This window comes from Anastrepha ludens, chromosome 2 (genome assembly GCF_028408465.1).
Source record: "Anastrepha ludens isolate Willacy chromosome 2, idAnaLude1.1, whole genome shotgun sequence".
NCBI lineage: Eukaryota > Metazoa > Arthropoda > Insecta > Diptera > Tephritidae > Anastrepha > Anastrepha ludens.
Window position 1 is genome coordinate 101,605,632 of NC_071498.1, and position 23,862 is coordinate 101,629,493.

The window sequence follows — 23,862 nt, forward strand, 5'->3', positions numbered from 1 at the left end:
CTAAAGGAAAGATGCCACAAGCTTGTAGAAAGCATGAAGCGACGGCTTGAAGACGTAATCAAACCGGTGGATTTAGTACAAAATACTAATTTGGCAAAGCAATATTTTTACTTAACTATCTCATTTGTTTACTATTTTTGCTTTTATTTGGAATTTTTTGGGATGTGCTATTTATGTGTCCAAGAGGTTTCGTGAGTTGTCAACGGTCTCGTAAATTTAATCAGAACTGAAATTCCTTTTGATCATTTTTTTCTTTTAAAGTGGAAGTAAATAATTTTTTTATTTTTTATGTTGCTTTTTTCCCAATAAAAAATAATTGTTTAAAAACATATTCAACTCTTTGCTTTCAAAGTCTAAATGTGCTATTTATATGACCATGGCTGTATGTATGTAAGTAATTCAAAATTGCTTATGGTTGCGCCCTCTTTACATTTTAGTAACGATACATCAAATATTTGAATGTATATTGAAAGTCGTCTTTTGTTTTTAATTTTGCACAGGCTTTATTTTAATATTTTAAACTAGTTCAGTATTCCAAATCGTAATGAGCAAATTCATAATTTTTTATTTCAATTTACAGGTAAGTTTTGTAAAAGTAAACTTTATCTAAATCATTTAGATCAAAACAAATTTATTTTGGGAAATCTATGTGAACAAATTTAATAGAAATAAACAAAGACTAGCGTGTATATTTAATAAAATTGTTGAAATATATTATGTACATTCATTATTTCTTTAGTCATGGAAACATAATTAACAATTTGAACGCTAAGGCAATGCCTTGTGTTATAGAGCAAGCGTCTTAGTAACTATTTAGCTAAATTATTTATTATATACTAATGCCATACATTTACATATTACATATTTGCAAATACAATAGTATTTATTTGAATAGGAATGTCAGTTGTTAATAGCCTTGCATTTAATGCGAATCATTATATAAATAAAATATGTGTAACAACGGTGAATTGCATCCTGAACATAACACAATACATATTCGCATAGTATAGTTTCCGTTATCAACGCACAAGAACTAAAATGAATGGAAATAATTTTACATTTGTAATGAGTATACAAATCATATTTTCATTTTATGACTTAACAAAAGAGAAAACATTACAATTTTAAATGTACATATATATCATATATATATATGTGTATGCATTTCCACTTTATATATACAAGTACTCATATGTACGTAAACTTTATAGATACATATGTACATAGCATTGTTTCGATGGAATTTGTAAAAGTTTCTAAATTATTCTTTAAGGATGCAATAAACCACAATTTGTTCTAAATGCGCTTACATTTTCATATTTAAAACAAACGAATATAAGTGTGTCCAATGGCCATGAGCTGACTGATACTTATTGCATTTTGTACGACATAAAATAGTTCTAGAAAACACATAGAGTGCGCTAAACATCAAAAGCGTTTTTAGATTTCATTTGTATCATATTATATGTTGAGTCACGTTTTTGTTTGTGCTTAGTAGCTGCGTTATATAAGTATGTATGTGAATTTGTGTTTTGTGCCGTTCGCCTGTTTATTGTGCAACGACTACAGAAGTCTCTACTTTTGGTAAAATGCCAAAATTCAAACGTAGTTGCTCCAGCAATACAAATGTGAGTATGGTGTGCGGCCCCAAACGTACAAAGGCCGGTATATAGCCCTTGAAGAATCCGAGTGGTCCCAGACGTGCTGTAAACTTGACAATGTCCCACAGACCGTTAAATTCACCAGGCTTGGCGTTCATCGAACGTGTCTTGAGCACATCCAATGGTTGTGTCAAAGTTGTCGCAATTGCACCAGCAGCCAGAGAGGCAGAAAAATGTGTTACCAAGTCGTCCTTGAAGTATGGTGTGGAAAGCAGTGTTGTTTTGATCTAATGGAACGAGAAAACGTTTACAATAATACATATTCATATACATACATTTATATTCTAAAAATAATGTCGCCAGCAACCTACTTGATCATAAAATGCTATTTGACCAATTGTCATAAGCACTCCTCTGCCGGTGGCAGTAGTAGCGCCAGAAAACAGACGCGTAAAACCTTCTTGTCGAAAAACTTTAATTAAACCATCGAAAGCATTTTTGTAGCTGAAAGAATATTAAAGGAATTCAGTAAAACCTTATTCGTTTTATAAATACAAAAAAAAAGTACAGTGCATATATGTACATATGTATGAGGGGAAGTGTATACTCTGACTATTTACAATAGATGTATCTGATATTATTAAAAAGATGAGAGCTTGAGAAAAAAATTTTTTTACAATTTAGAATAGAAAATTTCAATAAATTTAATTTGTTGTAAAAATTACATTAGTACGCATCATTTTAATTTTGATGCTTAAAAATCTTACTATAATCTCAATTCAACCAGGCTTCTAAAATTTCGCTTTTCCCTTCCCTTCGGAAGCTTTAAACTACTTACATCAAGGATCATTTAAATTGTCTCAACTCACTTTCTGCGCTGTTCGGGCGGTAATTTGACATCATTTTGCATGCGTACATTCACCATATCAGCTGGTGTGCCAACAATACCGCCTGCGGTGCCAGCTAACCCAGCTAAGGTGATTTTGCCAAGGAATGTATCGGTATTGATTTGCTTCTTCCCTGCCTCATAAATGCCGAAACGTGTCATTGAGTACGTCATTTGACGAAGGACGGAAGCAGACAGGCCATTGTAAAGTGCCAGCACGCCTGCAATCAATAAGTGAGAATATATTAAAAATTGTTCGAAAACGTGCATATATACATGTGTATGTAAATTATTTCACCTCATACCTTGCTCTCGTACTACTTTCGCCGTTATTTGTAGCACAGATAATTTTCCTTGTTGTGTTTGCAGCGTTACCTTAATTAAATCCAAAGGATGTGTACAACAAGCCGCACCAGCACTGGCAATACCACCAAAATACCATCGGCCTTGACGTTGCGTATTTACACTGGACATGTTGGTTCAAAAAGGTTGTAATTGATGTATAGTTGAGGCCGAAGTGTAGATGGGTGGGTGGAAGGATGGATGGGTGGTCTTAGCTGCAATTAAGATGGATTTTTTAAATATTAGCTTTAGTTTATTTATGTAGTGATGCTGCATATATGTAAATACACAATGATTTACGGTGATATTAATGTTAACATCCTTTTGATTAACTGCACTTTTCAAAGAGACAACAAATTCATAAATTAGCACCTGTAGCCCTGACCTTGAAACCACCCGTTGAATAGAAAAGTACTTCCGTTTTCTTCATTTCCTTTGCATACCTCTTGGAAACCAAATTAATGTTGTACTTTAGTTGAGTATTTTGTTGTTGCGTTCATTGTCGGCTAATATTTGTCTTATAAAATAGTCATATTTTCACCGACATCGTCCAGCGAATATCACAGCCAACTGGAATATCCAATCTAAATGATGACGATTTCTTTTCTCACTGCTGATAGTGCTACTGGTGTTGTGGATTTGTAAACAGTAGCTGGTACCGAGTTATATGCGCCGAGTACATATACGGCAAGTAATTCGGTGAGTGATTCACAAAAGCACATATTTAATTGTTTTAAGTAAAATGTAGTGTTAACATGAGCTATTAAGATATCACTAAAATTTCATGCAGCTATATTAAATTTTGTGTGATTTCCAGTTTTTTAAATTTTATGAAAGTGAAAGTTACCGGTTTTGATTTCTCGTACATAAGAGTCACTCTGTACATCAGCCGATTTTGACATTTTACTTTGAATGACCTTCGCAAAGTTTAATAGTGCTGCCAGCGTTTCAATTTTAGTAAGTTATAAAATAAATAATTATTTCTTTTTCCTTTTTATTTTAGTACAATACGTGTCAAAACGTATGTAGCAGTTGAAATGTTTTTTCTCACGACTTGCTATTTGGAATGCCTTGCTTCCATATTGTTACCTTATTTGTTGTAATAGAATTTTTCACAATTTAATTAACTTGTCATGAGTACAAAGTTATACAGTTGAAAAATTATATAGTTATATATTATATTAGCGTCAAAAGTGAACTAGTTTTTCATATTCATACCAATAAGTCAATCTTTTTTAATACATAATTTTAGTTCATTTAAAATACATGTAAACCCGCCTTCACCAATTGCTTTTAAAGTAACCGTTTTACACATTAATATAAATAAATAGAACCGTGCTGGCAGCACTGTTCACTATATTTGCCCATTTCCTCATCTACCTGACTAATTCTTATTTTACTTTAGCACGTTGAATTGTTTGTTATTTGGTTTAGTTTAACAATTTGAAACAAATACTTTAAAGGCACATCATTTTGAATATAATCTGTGAGAAATTATTGTGATTTTAATTGGAAGCACGCATTTAAAATACATTAGTAGCTTTTTGGCATTGATAAGAATTCGCTGAAGTGCCGGTAAGCAGGTTGGTGATACCCATTATTTACTTTAATACACACTTCGTGGTTTTATTGAGCGCACTTTGCAAACTCTCATGCCCATCTATCATATGAATAACTAATAAACAATTTCCATAAAGCAGAAACAGTAGCATGTGCATTGCTAGTTGTTCCCTAGGACAATAACAAAAACGGCACATGTTATAAATGTGTGCTATAATGATTTTTGTATATCTAACCAAATATTTTACATATCCTTGCGCGGGCATATTTACGATGGCACATTTCACATCATAAGTATGTCAATTAATATTGAGGTGTAAGATATAGTGTGATACTTGAATATATACATTTCAAAAATTTCGTTATCGGAACATCAACAACCAATCACGACCTATTACAGACGAAGATCTTAAGCTGCCAATCATCGCCTATTGCAAACGAAGTGTTTCAGTTGCCTCGTCAGTACTGCATTTTTCTGGCATGTTTATGGTCAGGGTATTGTAACAGGTTGAACTCCTGTTAAATCTACTCTCCTACCATCCCTCTCACTTTGGTCCCGCTTTTTTGAAACTACATGTCCAGCAGCTTATATGTGTGCGTGTCGGGTGCATGACGCTAATATCTAAAATTTTTGGTTTTCATCATGCAAACGCCGATAACAAGTACATATGTGTGACATGCATGCTTGAGCGTCACCAAGAGCTATACGATGTAACAACAAATTAACGATAAGAAAACAGCGTTGTAAGGGAAATCTACTGAGAGCAGGATAGCGGTTTATCCATGTCGCCACCTCTATCTGATTGGTTGTACAAATCAACATGGGTAAATTCGGATTGCTTTCCCAATCCCGCTTCGTTATATTTACAGACATGCATATTATCAAAACTGAATTTTCCGTTGCAAATATATGTAAATGTAACATTTCTTTTTTTTCTTATATGCGTTTTATTCCATGCAAATATGCCTTCATAAAGCACTATCTAAGCTAATTATTATCTAAACAAATAAAAATGAATTTTATTAGTAGACATATCTTACATCTTCTATTTTAACGTCTGAGGTTGGCTAAATGCTGTGGCACAACTTACCAAATTTTGCACGGAAATGAGCTGATATTACATATGGAATACATAAGTATATAATAAAGGGTCTTTCAAAAGCGACGCCTAGATGTCAGTAGCTAATAATTCCCAGACGGTACCTTTTTTTATGTCATCTTATACATTTGTGAACTAGACGGATGTGTAATTTTACACGATAGAATAACGCGTCAAAATTATTTAAACTTACTATAACAACGGTCAACAATCTTGAATACCAACATATCGAAGAATTTTTGATTTTTTTCGTGGAAATAATCGTCCGAATGAGTCGACGATTCAAAAGTTAGTGAACAAATTTCAAGAAACTGATTCTCACGATGGTAAAAAAAGAACTGATAGTCCAAAAACTGGACGTTCTGTTGAGAACAAAACCCATTTTTCGGCGATCTCAACAATTAGGCCATTCATGAATGGACTGTTTGTCAGATTCGTCCTGTAGACATGCTCATGGTGATGTAATTTTTCACATGTAATTGTTATGAGCCGTATTTTTGAATAAAATTATTGAACCCTGAAAGAACCTAAATGACTACTAAGGTAGAAAGATGTTCAGTGCGAAATCTGGCAAATTATCATGGGGATATGTACAGAAAAATTTATTAACATTTCTTTGGCTAAATTAAACATGAGACTTAATTGTACGATTACTATATGTTCCGTATATTGTAGCCGGTTAAACACCAATCTGCAAATTTATTTATCATTTTAAAAGTCCGGTTTGGCTTCGAAGCAACGAAATTGTGAAAGGATATTTCAGAATTCGAGACCATTCGTTCATAAGAACGTTGCGTAACCCTTCTACGTTACCGTCTACGTTAACGTCTACCGTATATACGCGACGAGAAAGGCCCATATGTTCGGTAATCGAATTGAAGTCTGGGGACCGTGATGACCTCGATTGAGTGTACTTCGGGTGGCGCGTGAATTTTGTTGAAATTTGGCTTTAGATCCTCCATAAACCTAATCAATAAGTCCAGCACATTTAAGTAGCCATCTGAATTCATACCTCCGGAAATTTTGCATATAAGAGTTCTGCTTGGTGTCTTAAACCAGCATGAACCATCGAAAGAACCATCTTCAAAGTTTCGCTCGGTAGAAAAACGCTCGGTAGCCTTCAAATCATACCAATAGCAATTAAACAAATCAGGATTGTCGAGATTGCACATTTTTCGTCTGAAAATATCACATTTTCCACTCATCGATCCACCTTAGTCATAACCGTAACCATAGCAGTCAGCTGTTCTGATCAAACATATGGACATCACATAACACCATACCCATAACAATTCTACTTCAATATCAGCTGTTTATGGTTACGGCATGGCTAATCGACTTGCTACGGCACCACTACTTGCAGCTTTATTAAATGCTGAGTTCGAGTGATTCAGTTTTATAGCAGTTTGTCTGTTGGTCATGTCAGCAACCTTATTGTTGTTAGTGTTTTTCTTTTTCCCATGATGGCTTTTTATAAAAATTTAAGTCATACGAAATTATATTATTATAGTTAAATATTATATCATCAAAACTCTAGTACTCGTATTACTCGTAAATTCAAATGATATTATGCTCAACTTACTCATTTGAAGACACAGAAATTACTGCCTTTAATTGATTTTCGCAACAAAATTAACTGCTAAACCAAGCATTTAACAATTACGAAAACTAACGGTATTGCATTTTTGAGCAAACCATGAAAAAAGAACTAGAATGCCTTTGAGGACAAAAACAAGGCACCGTTATAATTTAACTTCGAGGAGCTTACGTCCGGCGTATGGAGGTATCCCGCACAACAACACCAACCTAAGCAAGTGCCTTTTAAACGTGCTCATCTAGCACTACTCTGGACCCACCCCGTTGAAACACCATGTGTCCTGGGCTCATTATTAGTTGAGATGGACAAGTCCGTGCTTGGCGGGACTTGGTAAACTACTACAACAACAATAGGTCACATCGAAACGGAACTCGAATTTTCGGTTGCTTTCACAGCTAACAATTTTAATTGCTTGCACCGCTGAAAGAAAGTTCTCTCAATAAAAATAAATAAAAACACAAGTGCACTTGCAGCTGTTGCCTATAATAACTCACAATTTCTTAGAATAATTATCTACAAAAAATTTTACGGTAAGCTATTAAATTTTTATTTAAGGAAACATGCATAAGCACTAAACATTTTTGAATATATTAAACTATAATTTTGTTTTTGCATATTCCATTGCACATGAGTTGGTGTTTTTGTCACAAGTTTTACATTCATCAAATCAAAACACAAAATCATGCCATTTCCACAAATGATTGTGCAGAAGTGAACGTGTATTTGTTGCGCACATACATATATATGTATGCGCATGTACGTACATATATTATATTACCCGGCTATGCCCCTATCTCTAGGAATCTTATGATGCTTATTCCTAAAATATTTCCTGCAGCTGATGCTGAGTTCAATGTCAAAAACGCGGAAAACGCCAAGAAAACAAAACGAACTATGGACCGAAATGCCGTAAGACACTCCTACTTTTTATTTGCTTAGCGAATTTATTACGCATGCATATGTGTATGGGTTAAGATATCTGTATGCACATTATGTATTTATATACATACGTACATAGATATTTACATCGTGTACTTATCGCGTTAATGGTTGTGCGGCGTGTGAGTGCTATTTATCGTGGATTTACAATCTTGGTATAATGCCAAATAAAAATTGTTAATTTCTTATTCTTTTTTTAATTGATAAGCCCACATTGAGTGATAGCCTATGATGGTGATGGTGATGGTAGAAGAATGAAGGACGAGTGTATTGTTGCAGCTTAAACATTCCTCATAAATATGTTAGGGCAATGCTACTGAAGTGACAGTCTTCGGCCGGATAAAATCCGGGAGAAAAACATGCGTGAGTGAAACATGAATTAGACAAATGAAACACTGCGGATATGCTCACACATGCGTGACGCAAATATGGCTTAATAAGAAAACACTTTGTGATTTTTTTTTGTAATTTTTAAAATGCTTTTGGCTGATTGTATCTAAACTAATCGGAATATATGTCAATGAGAGCCCGGTGTTATCAAAATGTTTAGTTATAATTTTGTGTTATTTTGTTTTTAATGTTTACGAAGAAATTTTTGTGCTACAATTAAAAACAAAAGTGATTATCTAATCATACAGTTAAGTATTTTGTTATGCCCATTTATTAAAAACCCCTCAGCAAAGTAAATAAACTGAGTAACGAGTATAAAAGCTTTCGAAAAATTGCTTTTTAATGGACTTGATGTAATCGGAAATTATCTAACTACAAAGAAAAGCTTATTGATATACAAAAACTAATTATGTGTACATATAACACATGGGTTGAATAGTTCCGGGCCTAACAAAGAAAACCGTTTTTTTCTTGTTCAAAATGAGCTTTACTCATCAACGTAATTTCCATTAAGAACAACGCAATCCAGACCCGTGCGCAGACCCTCAGATTTAGAGGGGGGTTCCAACTTTTGTTGCAGTCTGATATAACTTTGCTTGTGTTTATAAATTTATGACACAGTACACGCTTAAGTCACAGATTTGGATATGATGAATCATTGATTGGTGATAAGGATAAATAATAATCAAAAAAAGGGGGGTTTTTTATAGTTAAATGCTCATGCAATATAAAGCCCCACTTTCTAACTCACGCAAGTTCACTTTTCGTTCAATCAAAACGATTTTGTGGATATTTTTGATGTTGCTGACTAATTTAGACGTTCATTGCATTGTGCATCATCGGTGTCTCTACGACCACGTTTGAAGGCAAACCATCGTTTTATTGTTGTTTCTGATGGAGCGGAGACTAAGCGAAGTGGACGGTATTTTTTCCCATCAAGGATCAGTGTAAATTAAAATAAATGTTTTAAAAATATCAAGGTAGCGTAACTCTTAGCACAATAACTCACGAACTGATGAATAAAATATCATGAAATTGTTAGCTGTTAAGCTTTATTTTTAAGCTTTATTTTATTGAAAAAGAGGTGAATGCAATGAAAGATGTGCCCTCTATGTGTTAGGGCTGGGACTTTTCAGCCTATATGTTATTTTATTATTATTTGTTGCCGTCGCGCAGATTGGAAGTGCATAGTGCCGAAACAAAAGATTGCCAAAGTTGTCGAATTTTCGCGTTTGCCTTGATCTAGGACCATGTTAGGTTTTCATCGACTCTTAAATATTCGTCGAAAAGACTACGTCGCCATGATCCTCTAAGCGATGATCTTGGGGTTCCAGTAGTATGCCATTCTACCTATTTTGTTCGTTGGCTTGCGGATGGTGTGCGCAATCCATCTCCATTTATGATCCTGTAATCCAAGAGCAATTGGTTTTTGTTCACTTCTAGCAAGAAGTTGATCATTCGAGTTCCAATTGACAGGCCACCGTATGTCTATACATACATAAATGCTTGTCTTATTTCTTCCTATTTTTGTTTTCTAATTCGCATTTTTAACAAATGAATGCAAAGCTCACATTACCGCTTTCGATAAGAATTGCAGGGATTGGAATATGAGTGTCGCGTAAGAGACATATAATACGATTCATCATGATATTCATTTCCATTAGCATAAAGCTTTTTTTAATTTTTTATAATAATCGTGGCAACATAATTTCCCGTCATCACTTATCACTTATAAGCTATCACGAATTGATTTGGTTTTTCAGAATACATAAATGTTTCCAATAAAGCAACATATGTATGTATGCACTTAAAATTAACAACATTTGTAAAAAAAATGTTTTTCCCACTCAAAATCCATATACATTCAAATATAGTTTGATTACAGCGAAAAGAGAAAATATGTCATTCATAAAAAGTGATTTTTTATCGGTTTATGAATCGGTTTCTGAGCAAATTTACTCGTATATGCGGTCTCCCGTGTATTGTGTATAAAATTCACTAAAATACATTTTGTAAATATTTTAAATATTCTTTAGTTTAAACCTTCTAGTTTCATTAAGGCCGGCGGGCCAATTAGATGTCCTAAATTCAGTAGTTTTTGCGAAGCGTTGTAGGATGAGAAAAAAAAACAATTAGCCAAATGAAGTTTTGGGGATAGTTTAATATATATTTGAACTAAAAAAAAAATTTGTACAATCTCCAACAATATATTGCAAGCCGAGTTATCAATAGATTCCCAGAGCGCCTGTATCCAACTTCTGTACAAGATACAACTTGCAATCATCTGAAAACAAAAAAAAAAAAAGATTATTAATTTTGATGTAATTATCTTCTATGTGAACTAAAAAAACATCCAAAAACTTTTTTTAAGCGACTTTTTTACCCAGTTGAAGAGTTTTTTTTTCCTTGAAAAACCACTTTTTTTTCTACCTTCCCCAAAAATTCGAATTTTACGTGTTTCTCCCAATACATACTTCCGTAGAATACTTGTTGCTGCTGCTGTAACAGCATAAATTACTCTGTTAACGCACACCCGACTGTTGTGGGAACAACAAATTAAATATCGACAAAATTGTTTTGCATATTAGGAGAAACTAATAAATGGATGGGCTTATGCCAATTTGATGCCATTGATCAGATAGGAATCGATTAATCCTAGACACTCGCAACGTTCATTCGGATGAGACTGAAATGTATATTACTCTCATGGATAACAGTTAATGTCTACATATCGATAAAAATCGTTTCAACCCATTACTGGTTTTAACAAATTGACAAAAATCTATATAACTTTTGTTCCACACTTTTATAACCTGTACGTTTCTTGAGCTTTCCTCTAGATCAGTTTCGCGTAACCTTCATCGGAATAAATAAGTGGGTTAAATCGGGGTAGTCCCATGATGTACAGTTTTAGATTCAAGGCAGCGAGAGAACAATACTTCAGCAATACTGCTATGGCAACATTAGTTCTGTATACTGCCACATCTAATTTTTTTACATAAGACAAAATATATTTTATATATGAAAATATTCCTTGCGAATATGCAAAGATGATTCCGAAATTTAAATTATGATTTCTTAGTATCAGTATGATTCCGCTATGGGAGATTCTCACACCGAAGATATCAAGTTTATTAAGAAGGTGGAGAGTCTTTTTCGCATCTAATCAGTAAAGTGGTCTTTATTAACCGAGCTGATATTCCTAACTTAACAGTGCCTTCTTACTATGTTCGTGTATTCATATGTCTGACAAAGTTGCTGGTTTCGAAACTACGGTAAGGCCGATAAACAAAACTCGGTATTCTATATTTAAATCGTCATCAATTTTATTCAATTTATCCAGTTGTGTGATCAAATCATTTTGGGCAAATAATTTTACTAAAAATAATTGAATTGATATACAAATTATGTGAAAAAGTTCTTATATGTTTGTGGCAGTGTGGCAATCAAGTAGGGCGTGTTCGAACTGTAATAATTGTGGCAATATTACTTTTTATGAGGTAGCGTCATGTTATCTCTCTTAACTCTGGCAACAATGCCAATGATGGTCATCAATAGCTAATCAAGCGTGGTATAAAATTTTTCACTGCGCCGAGGAATGGAAGAGGAAAAGTAAATTTGTATTTAATAAATACTACTTTGAAGTGCAATAGAGTTTATTTATTGTTTTTAGCGCGAAATTAATTCCAAGTGAAACGAAGTTGCCGGTTCATATTTTCAAATAATATGGCTCGTCCGCCGTAGCTGAGTTGGTTCGTGCATGACTACCATTTAGGGGTGCATAGGTTCGAATCTCCACGCATGAAACACCAGGCAATGAAAAACCTCCGAGTGTATTTCTGCCATTAAAAAGCTCCTCATAAAAATATCTACCGTTCAATAGAAGCTCGAAACTCGTGTTTCGAGTCTGAATGGTAGTTACGTACCAACCCATTCGGTTACGGTGGCCGACTAGAGCCTGACTGCTACTTTGAATTTACTACTAAGCTGAAGGATACACTCCACCCGCAGTCGGTTCTACGTTACCAGAAAGACCCAGATTTGAATTCAGCCAAGGACTGTAACTGTGACAGTATTCCCTAAAAATTTAAGGGGGAATGTTTTATGCTGCTACAAATACATCAATGAATATCTTTGCTTATCTCCAGGAAGAACACATTTTGATGCAATGCTAGGGAAATTTAATTGAAAAACCGCCGAGATAAGTTGTATACGGTCTTCAGAGCCACGTGTGATGTTCACTCATATCAAAAAATTTATTTAAGGGAGTGCTCAAATGCAACTGTATATATGTATATACGAAAAAAAGAACAATTAAAGGACTAAATGTTTATTTTGTTGAAGATATTTTTCTCCATTTATGTTTCTAAATGTTTATTAGATATTTTATGGTAGTCTTAATTTTTTTAAGATCATTGCACTAATTCAAAGAAAAATTAAAATTTATTGAGTCAAACATTTCCATTTATAAGTACATATGTATTCATATAATATATGTCCTACATACATACATATGGACTCGTGCATTGGCATTCGAATTTTAGCAACTAAATACAGTTAATTTGTAAATTAATGTAGGGATATACATGTATACAAGTATATGTATGTAGATTCATTTTTTTCATTTTTATTTATTCCTTCTCTTTGGTTTGTGAAATGCTGGTTTTCGAGCGTATTGCGCCTTTTTCACTTATAATAATAATATACATTAGGGTGTTCCGAAAATGTCTTAATTCTCTTAAAATTTGATCTTAGATTACCAACAAAAATTTAAATATTTAAAATAAAGCTATATCTTGAAAGATCTACAGATTATCAACCATTTTGCAAATTTTAATTTTTATGATAGCTGATTTTATGATTTTTCGCTATCCTTAATTTCGACCTCTGAAACAAATATAACAAATATTTACTTTTTCTTCTATTTAGGTGTAATATACACATTGAATGCAACAATACGTTAATATCGACTCCAAATTTATTAGTTTTCAACCTGTAAATATCCTGAAGCTTAAATTTTTTTTTGACTCAACTTGTGAGTGTTTTTTTTACAGCCAAAGTAGTTTTTGTGCCATAAAAGCACAGTTGCGATGTTTACAGTGTTAAAAGCGGAATTTTATTTATTTTTATTATTTGAAATAATGATTTCGAGAGGTGTGGTAAGGCTTCCACGCTATTACATTTATCTTATATGTCAAGAACAATCTTAAAATCAAATCATGGTAAAATAATGGATCTTGGAAATTGCCGTCCTCGCTTGCCACACACAATTTGTCGAAATATAATATGTGTTAAAGTGGGAACATAGGCCTCACAAAGTGTAACTGAGCCTACTTATAGAGACGGCTTTATTAGAACCACTTCACAATCGTGAGCAAAAATGCCAAATTTTGGGCACAGACATAAGTTTAAATTTTACGTGTTTGCCTTTCTAATAGTAAACTCTATTCTAATATAGTAAACTCTATTTATATTTTTCTTTTTTCATTTCAACAATAGAATACCTTTTAAAGTATATTTATGTATGTGTTAACTTAGGCATAGGGTTCTAAAAGGATTTTTAGTTATTTTAGGTCTTCAGGAATCTAGGGTCTTTGAAAATGTAAAATTTTCAAAACTTCAAAGTTAGGGAGAGCCCTGAAGATGATAAGCAGCTCCACATTCATTGTCCTTTTCGTAATTTGTTTAGAATTACGCAAATTTTTATATATCTTTTGATAGTGTAACTAAACCAAAAACAATCTCATACATGGACGGGGCACCCTAACATATATTTATATATAACATACTCATATGTTGCTGCAGAGGCAGAGTAAGGGGTTTAAATTAAAAAAAAAAATAAAATAAAAAATACAATAGAGAGGGGTAAACAATTAAATGAAATAATACTTATAAATGTAAATACAAATAAGATATCAGCAGTATAATAAGCAATCACATGTAGGGAATGGGATTGTATAAAGAAAAGGTGAAAAATAAACATGGAGGCGAAAATTAAACGGTATTTATTAAACAGATGGGGAAAATTTGAATATAATAAACCTAAAATCGCACGTGTAGCATTCCATTACGCCACTCTTCTTTGGAGTTAGCCGCTACAATTTTGAGAAAATGAAAGAAATTATCGTAAGAATCAAAGAGTAATTAGATACAGATCTAAAGGGAACTCATCGAAAATACATAACACTTGTATATAAATAATCATTTCTACAACATATGCCATTGCATACGAAGTATGTGAAGTTGTCTTCCGTTAGCTCCTTCTAGACTCAAGCCTCTTTATTTTCAATATACTCAAATCATGTTCCATTAATACAGATACAGACTTTACAATAGAAGACAGATGGAAGTCGTACAGTGTGATCTCCACCAAATAAAGCTGATGGTCTGAGTAGCAGTACTTGGCTGGAAATTTATTAACAGGGCAACAATTCGGCGCGAAAAATCACCACCATTCCGTTACATGGGTATTGTAGATCGTGTACGTAGGTAAATGAAAAATTTTGGATTGTTCCGTAAATCGTACTCTCTCACCAAACAGTAAATGAGTAACCAAACGAAAGCAGTTGTTTTCTACGGGCTTAAGTTTTGCTCAGTTTTGTTAATCTCACGGGCAACAGACGAGGACTACGATAACGTCGGTGAGTGTGAGCACCATTATTTCTTCGCAGAAGCGAGAGGCACTTTTTCGAAAGAATAGGCGTTTTGGCATATCGACTGCCGGCTGCCGGTTGGCTTTGTTTAGCACATGCGTACTTCTTTTATAGCAGCGTCGGTCACGTCAGTATTGAATACGCAGAAAAATCCTTCCAATTAGGACAAGGTCAAGGTGGCGCAAAATTGTAGAACGCTGGGGCAATTCTCGATGGCCAACTTGAAAGAAATTGCAGAAAAAAAAATTCACGACACAGGCAGATTTATAGTCAAATCAAGATGGTTCGACTAATAAAAAGCAGTGGTTCTATAAGTGGTGTATCAAAATCGCATCTTTTAAATTTAGTTTGGAAAATTACTTTTATCCAATTCAAAGTACATAAAAAATGTCTGAAAATAATACAAAATTAGAAATCAATTTACTTTTGCTCGATATGACCACCTTTTGCCTTGACTATGGCCTTGAGGCGGTCCAGAAATTAATCACAAGCTGCCCGGATGTGACTTGAAGGTATTTTGGCCCATTCCCGGGCAATGGAATTTTTATCGCATCGAGACTGAGAATAAGAAAATAATCCATCGAATTCACGAATTTGAAAGCCGTTATGTGGACGTTATGAAGTTTGGAACGTTGACTTTTTAGCCATTCTTGGTTCCCTCGAGCTTTGTGTGACGGTGCCGAGACCTGTTGAAACGTCCATGGTCTGCCACCGAAATGTTTGTCTGCCCACGGCTTCAGAGCAACCTCCAGAATACTCTCCCGATAATATTTCGCATTTACCTTGACGCTTGGCTCGATGAAAACGATTGGAGAGCACCCATCTGCCTTACAGCGCCCCAAACCATTACCTGTGGCGGGTTCTGCCTCCTGGTGGCCAATCGATGACTCAAATTCTCGTAGGAACGGTTGGTTAAATAAACCCTATCGTTTTGGGAGTTTACAAATTGCTCAATTTGGAAAACTTTCTCGTCAGAAAGCGTAATGCGGCGGATGATACGGTCAGATATTTTCAGTTCTTTCGCCATTTGATTGGCACTTCTTCGGGGATTACGCTCAAATCGCTTTCACTTTTTGAACCATTTCACGTGACGTTGCAGACGTTTGGTGACCACCTCTATGACGTTTCGCGATGCTACCAGTATCATTGTAGCGAGTAATGGTGCGATAAATAAAAACTTTATTTACTATACATTAAGGTGCTCGAGCTCACGAACAATCGGTGGTAGTGATTTTTCAGCCAAATATAATGCAATCACACTATTACGTTTGAAATCCGATACTGATTTTCTTTTTTGGCGTTTACTCTCGTCAATGTCATTTAGCCAACTAACAGGCAACTGATACCTGTGCATGAGCCGCGCGAGCGGTCTGAAGTTGGTTACACTTCGAGTTCCGCACCCTGTATTCATACAATTTTGTTTTTGAATAACTTTTTTACTCAAAAAAATTATTTTAATAATGGCAATCTTTACTTTGACTTTCGACAAAGATATATTGCCATTTGCAATAATTATAAACCTTCCGATAGGGTGACTAATTTTGCGCCACCTTATATGTAATATACGCTTGTGTGCTGGAATAATGTCATAACTCAAAAAATAGAAAATTCGTGAAATACATTCAATTTACTATGCCTATCTAAGTAAAAGTAAACTTAAGTTTTCATTAATGAGATACTGTTCATAGATATCGCCATGAATTACTTGCACAGCATAAAAGAACAGCCAGTGATCCTTTCTCCATATTTCTCTAAAAATTTGCTTAGGGTTATGTCACTCTTGCAGCAAATAAGCGACATTATTTTGTCTATTCTCTTTATTACTTTTAATCCAAATGATATAAGCGTAAATGAGTATTCATTTTTTGAGCTATCTACAGTAAAAACAGATCCACCGAAATATTATCATGGTTGATAAGAGAAAATTTTTACGTGTTTTTGAAGCTTACGAGTTGTACAAAAAAAAAATCAATACGGTATCGTACAAAGCATCAAGGTCATCTAATTTTTGTGGTGAAGTACTTATCACTGTGATAATTTTGTGTAATTTCGATATTTCTGAAAAAAATTTCTTTCAATCGAACCGAAAACTTTTCTTTGCTTCTAAATTTGGATAGTATTAAGTTCTTAATCAAATTAACCTTTAACCAGGATATGTTTGTTTTGTTCATAGCGCCTAAAGTACCGCTAGCACTTTTCGCTATGATACAGTTCATGAACTGAATGAATTAATTTGGCTTAACGCTCAGCGTGTAATTGTAAGAGTCTTTCTATCATATACGCGCCTGACCGCCTTCTCAGGTTTCGCTCCTGGAGATCCATCGTCAACAGCACTCCATAAGACCAATGTGATGAGCATACCCGTGCATTGGTATGTTGTTTTTAAAGGCTAGCACTAACTTCACAACCGTGAAATTTCGACAGCAACATGCATTTGGCTGGCCGTGAAATATTGCTAGCAACATTGATTGTCAAATGAGAAAAAAAGTTTTATTTATCATACATAAATTTATGAGCTCGCCCCAGAAGCAATTGACAAATTTTGGTGAGAAAAGTGGTTTTAAAGAAATTAACCCACATATATATTGACACAAAAAAATGTGAAGAAGATTTACTTATAGCATACACAGACGGGGGCATTAATCGGGATTAACTACTTCGGAATTATCTCAGGAATTAAGAGCAACTAATCCAGATCAACTACTAGACTTAATTGCCATAATTTAAGCGGATTAGGGGAATTATCTATAGCAACATTGCCGAAAAACGACAGTTGTGAATGAAAAAGAATCAAAATTCTAAAAAGAAGAACAAGAAAGGCTGGATGCAATATTAGTTTGCACTAACACGTTCGAAATTGCATGAATTGTTTTGATATTTCGGAACAGTTTGAGAAATTGTAATTTTAATTTATTTTTTTAAATATTTAAATAATAACACACTACAATTTTAATCAGATTAACTGGCCCGGCAATCCGGATTAACGCTGCCGTCTGTCAATGCTATTACACTCTTTGCGCAGACGTTTCATTTTAAAATGCCATGTCTTCGGAGTATTTGAACTCAAGCACTTCCTTCGCAAACGAACTACCAGTTTTCGCTTAATTTTAAATGCCATGTGCATTTTAAATAGGTGTGCAAAAATTTTGCTGATATGTTGCAGGATGTTTTCACGCCGTGAACTGAGTACTACTTTGCCATGGATATGTACATACGAAATTTCACGCATATTTCAGGGTAATGCAATTTGTATGGACTGACTTTGACGGGCTATGCCTAACTCCGGATAAACAATAACGCATTATACATATAGGTATGTATATATATCTGCATATAGTCAGTCCGTCGTACTGCTGACGTCTTAATTATCAAATATGCGTGAGTCAGATATTGATTTCACTTTGTTTAATTTGGGTTCCCCATCGAGTACTTTGTACGCGTATATCTAATCATATCTAAAAGATTTTGATTTTTAATAAAAAAAAATGTTGAAATTTGAACAAATTTTGGCACAGTTAAAAAAAAAATGTTTTATTTCGCATACCAGACAAACAGATAACAAATTTAAAAACGCTTAATTTGGCTTTGGTCACTTGCAAATAGCCATAACAATATGTGTATAATGACCATCTTGAAAAGTCTGCATTTAAAAATCACAGACATGTGCTTCAATTATATTTGTAAATATGTATATATGTACATTAGGGCAGTTCAAATGTTTTCTCTACTTTGTTTCGGCGACTGAGGCATTTTACTGGCATTTCGGAACAAAAAAGCCCACGGACTCATATCGCTAAAATATATTTATAGCCTTCTTATTTTTAAATTTTGTTATTAATCCCAATTTTTTTTGTTTGTTTTGAGAACTTTGTTTAGAAGAAAATGTATGTATCTACGTATGAGGATTTGGGTACGTGAAACTTAATTTTAATTAAAACTCCTGCGCTAGAGACCAAAGCACCAGTTGGAACCTGAAGTTTTTCGCATTAAATCAACTGCCATTACAGTCACTTGAGGTTCGTGAGGTTCACCCATGTAAGATATGGTATGTTCAGCTATTCTATGAGAAAATTTGAGGAGCATTTTTGTGAAGCAAGCTTCTCAATAAGTGGGCCTTTTCTGCTGATTTATTTCTGTCGTTTAAGTTCAAATTCGATCTTTAGTTTATTAAGAGACTTAATATTTATTCCATACTCTTTTAGGAGCTTAAGGATTCAACAAAAGTTTTACAGACTTTTCTATTTATAGCCATATGTCTCAGTTCGTTAAACGATTTTCCAGTTTCATTGCGAATAGTATTTTACCAAGTCATCAGTAGTCTGCCTCTTTTTCTCGTTCTTTGTGGGTTCCAAATCAAGGCAGCATGCGGTATTTCATGGTAAGGCTTTCGCTGATGCTGCACTATCCATCCATATACCATATCCTCTTTTTTATTTCGTAGTGAATGTATTTTTGGCAAACTTCTCGTTCACTCAATTGGATTACTTATTACTTTACTCATGGCCAATTACTTATTACTCATGGCAACCATATCCTAAGTATATTATGCAGACACCTGGTGATAAACGCTTGCAGTTTTGCGTTCGTCGTCGATGTCTCAAGCCAAGTTTCGGATCCGTAGAAAATAAAATTTTTTTTTTATTTTACATCCGTGCTCCGGTGGTCTTTAAGAAATATTAATGTTCTTTATGGCGTTGTAAGCAGCTGTATATCTTCTTTTGAATGACATTAACCTTTTTCACTGAATAAATAAATATAAAGTTACATGTAAGTACCAGGTGCAAAATTAATCACCCTATCGGAAGATTTATAATTTTTACAAATTTTGTCTTACGTCAATTATATTTGACATTTGTGAACTAGACAGCTGCAGTATACAATCAGACAAATAATGGAGCATGTAAAGGTTAAAATAAAGAATTCCATCACTTAAAATATTTCTTAAAAATATTTAGTAAAAAATGTATCTAAAACCAAAAAATAGAAAAAATTGGATGATTAATTTTGTGACACCTGTGATTTGCTTCAATCTATAAAAATTTGGTTTTTCGTCACTGGGTCCAGATTTTGAGGGTTAATTCAAAATTCGGACTATGCAGTTTTTTTGTCACATAGTGTAATATTATAGTGACAAATATAGTACATTATACTGAATCAAATTCTTTCTGGAACTGCTAGTGCTTTTTTTACAAATACTTTTTCGTGTTTTATATACTGTGAGGAACAAAAGTCTATATACACCCCCCATTTTCGTTGGTTTGAAAGTTTATTCAAAAATGTGCTGATACAGTTTTATTTGAATCACAATAAATTAAAAAAAGCCATTCCTTAAAAACAAAATTAGGGGGGAGGGGAAACCAAAATATAAAATTAAACTTTCGTCCATCAGTGTACAATTTTTTTAAATCTGAACTGAAGTAATTGCCATGGTTTTGTTTTTTGTTTGTATAAAAATAGGGCAAATTGATATTTTTCTTTTAAAAATAATCAAATTAAGAAAAACTTTTCTAGATAGCATAATCTCTAGAAGATAATTGTGAGCCAATTAAACACGAGAAGTGAATGTATCGCAACCAATAACTGTATAAATAAACTTCTCTCCAAAAAATTCAACTAAATAAGAAAAAACCAAAAATTATGGAGATTTATAACTAAGGATAAGGAGGCTTGATATCACTTTTAGAGCTATGCTTCCCTGGATTTTTTTATTATACAGAATCCAGTAGATCTGTACTGAACCAGTACTTCAGTCGCCGAAACAAAGCGGGTTATATAATATTTTTTAAGAATAAATAGACCCGCCCTAGTGTACCCGCAGATATCTGCACCATATACATATAACTAGTCAGCTGAACAACGAGTGAAATCGAAATGAATTGCAATTTGATTAAATGCCGCGAAACTCCCGGCATTGTTTTTTTGGTTCAATCACGTACTCGAAAATAAAGTAATAATATAATTTTTGTTTGTTTTCTGAAACAAGTTTGCCTCTTGTTTAGCTTTCTAAAATTTTATATGTACACATTTTCAGCTTAGCATACAGTTCTCTGCTGATTTCTATATTCTATATCTATTTTTCTATATCCTTCAACTCCAAAAAACTACATACATATATATGCACATATTATGTAGCTAATTGAGTTGCGCTATCTAGCAAATATTAACAGCTTAAGTGCATCTATTGGTTGCATGCCCACCAAGTGCTTGTAAATAAAATATGTACATACAAATGAGTTATGAACTACATACATGTTTATTTACATAGCCCCCTTAAACTGTGATTTTAAATGCGTTAATTTTGTTGTGGTTTTTTTTACCTGGTTCTGGGGCTATACCGGCTGGCGTGAGGCACTTTGTGTTTACCTTTTAATCGTTTTGAGAGCAAATTGTTACTCGTCTTATGATTTTTATCAATTCACACTTTAAATGGCAAATCACACAATTTATTCGACACAACAACTGCGCACGACCACAAATGAAAAAAATAAATGATTACTTTTTTTTCTGTGAACTATAATAGCCGCTCTGATAATGCCACCGTATGCTTTTGCACAATTTTATTCTATTCTAATTCCATTCAGCAGTGCGATCGTTGCGTTCGAGTAGTCGTCTGCTACTAATAGCATTTACGTACCGGCCAGCCAGTCAGCAACACCAGCGGCAGCAAAGTTCTTTCCAAAAAACGCGCTACTGCTGCCATGCTTTTACACTGCCCTCCCTCTTGCTCAACAGGGTGACACCACTCAATCGCTACAGCTTGTAGCTAAACATCTAACCAGCCAGCAAGCTAGTGCGGTGGAGCTTTTTGCTGCGTGTATTGGGTAGTCATATGTACTACATATATAGTCATGGGTATCACCCCTCCATAGGCATGCATTGTTGGTGTATGTATGGTCAGTTCACGTTCTATTGTCGTATTCTGATGATCATTGGCGGTACACTGCAGTGCGCGCTCAATTCGATTTTCGTCGAATAAATAGTTTTCATATTCTATTTTATGAATGCAATATTTTTTCTATTTATTTATTTTTCTTACTTAATTAATTGTCGGTGTATAATAAATTTAGTGTGAAAGTTCATTGGTGCTGTTAGGGATCGCTTAACAATATCTCACGCGTGGCTGTTTGCTGATAAAATGTAAGTATTTATGTATAGTATACACAGTCATGTACTCATACAATACAATCACATTTTGTTCTCTTATATTTGCCGTTTGTGGGCTTTGTAAGCTCTTTTGAGAGCTCAGTAGTTTTGTATATTCTTATGAGTGAGAGTGTTAAGATTCTGCTTTGTGTTTGTGTTTATTTTTATCTTAAATAACACGCGCCTTCTTTGATTTTGATGTTTCACAACTATATGACGTTGAAGCGACTGCGTTAAAAGAAAAAAAAACAAAATTGTTTGGCCTTAACCATGACAATACGCTTACAAAGCTATGAGGCACAGGTTACACTCTACAATTCGAACAGAAACATTAGAGCAAATTTTTAAAGCTTAAATCAGTAAAATTTCTTAGAGAAATTATTTTTCTTGTATACATTTATACATACGAGGTGCGTTCAAAAAGTAAGGCGGGGTATATTAGATTTTCGATTTTTGGGTGTTTGGCCGAGCTTCTCCTCCTATTTGTGGCGTGCGTTTTGTTTAAGTCGACTCCGAATGGCAGATCTTTTTTATGAGGATCTTTTTCATGGCAGAAATATGTTACATTCGGGGGTTTGCCATTGCCTGCCGAGGGGCGACCGCTAATAGAACAAACTTGTTCTTCATTTTGATGTTTCATGCACGGATATGCTTATAAAGGGTGATTTTTTAAGAGCTATAGGAAAGTTTTCAAAAAAAAAAAACACACGTAAAATTCAGAAAAATGCATGCAAGTTTTATTTAAATCGATAGTACAGGCCATATAATTTAATGTTTGGAGATTATTTCATGCAAATGTTAACCGCGACTGCGCTTCAAATGGTCCATCCGCTTAGTCCAATTTTGGCATACTCTTTCCAAAGATTCGGCGGGTATCTCACATATAAATGCTTTAATGTTGTCTTCCAATGCGTTAATTGAAGCAGGCTTGTCTGAATAGACATGAGCTTTAACATAGCCCCGCAAAAAATAATCTAAAGGCGTTATATCGCACGATCTGGGTGGCCAATTGACAGGTCCCGAAAGTGAAATAAAATGTTCACCGAACTCGCCTCTCAACAAGTCCATTGTTACGCGTGCTGTGGGGCAAGTGGCACCGTCTTGCTGAAACCACATGTCATGCAAGTCAAGCTCTTGCATTTTGGGCAAAAAAAAGTTGGATATCATTTCACGGTAGCGCTCACCATTCACAGCATCTCTGAAGAAGTACCGTCCAATGATACCTCCAGATCATCAACCGCACCAAACTGTGACCTTTTCTGGATACATTGGTAGCTCTTGCAATTCTTCTGGCTGATCTTCACTCCAAAATCGACAATTCTGCTTATTTACTTACTCATTGATCCAAAAATGAGCTTCGTCGCTGAACACAATTTTTCGATAAAAAAGTGGATGTTCGGCCAACTTAAACTTTCTTAACAGAACACGCATTTTTATAATAAAATTCAATGATTTGCAAGCGTTGTTCATTTGTAAGACGATTCACGATTAAATTATAGACCAAACTGAAGATGTTTGACAGTGAAACAAAACACGAAGCGTGCGTCAGCTGTTTAAACCAACTGTTTAAAGAGATAATAGCTAAAAAATTACCCTTTAGTTTCAGTTGTAAGGTGTGCGGAATAAAGTATAGACTCATTTTCAAAAGGAA

The 23,862-nt window shown here is 34.2% G+C and overlaps 2 protein-coding genes across 8 annotated transcripts in view; one reads left to right on the plus strand and one right to left on the minus strand.

The window, feature by feature from the left end:
• Positions 1-687: 687 nt before the first annotated feature.
• Positions 688-21,700, minus strand: LOC128854925 (mitochondrial dicarboxylate carrier). Of its 5 annotated transcripts, none has more exons than XM_054089401.1 (5): positions 21,432-21,700; positions 2,793-3,044; positions 2,471-2,708; positions 1,973-2,105; positions 688-1,888 (listed from the first exon to the last, which is right to left on the minus strand). In XM_054089401.1, exons 2-5 carry the CDS (start codon positions 2,959-2,961, stop codon positions 1,550-1,552), a joined length of 879 nt encoding a protein of 292 aa, XP_053945376.1. In that variant the 5' UTR covers positions 2,962-3,044; positions 21,432-21,700; the 3' UTR covers positions 688-1,549. The 5 variants fall into 5 exon arrangements, with proteins under 5 accessions (XP_053945376.1, XP_053945374.1, XP_053945377.1 ...); XM_054089399.1 differs by having other exon boundaries at positions 21,386-21,700; XM_054089402.1 differs by lacking the exon at positions 21,432-21,700 and adding an exon at positions 3,215-3,655.
• The window catches only part of LOC128854926 (uncharacterized), a 44,677-nt gene continuing 25,013 nt past the window's right edge, over positions 4,199-23,862 (plus strand). The window contains exon 1 of one of the 3 annotated variants that reach the window (XM_054089404.1): positions 4,199-4,412. The gene's annotated coding sequence lies outside the window, so the exon portion shown is untranslated. Of the gene's footprint in view, positions 4,413-21,987; positions 22,206-23,862 lie in introns of those variants that run through there. The other 2 variants (XM_054089405.1, XM_054089406.1) reach the window with 2 other exon arrangements.

What these genes read in the sequence shown, in the direction of transcription:
- LOC128854925 (XM_054089401.1), bottom strand. Translation starts at nt 2,961, where the DNA reads ATGTCCAGTGTAAATACGCAACGTCAAGGCCGATGGTATTTTGGTGGT. An exon ending in GAAAGTAGTACGAGAGCAAG is followed by an intron (nt 2,709 to 2,792) that starts GTATGAGGTGAA and finishes TATTGATTGCAG; the next exon opens with GCGTGCTGGCACTTTACAAT. An exon ending in AAATAGCATTTTATGATCAA is followed by an intron (nt 1,889 to 1,972) that starts GTAGGTTGCTGG and finishes TCGTTCCATTAG; the next exon opens with ATCAAAACAACACTGCTTTC.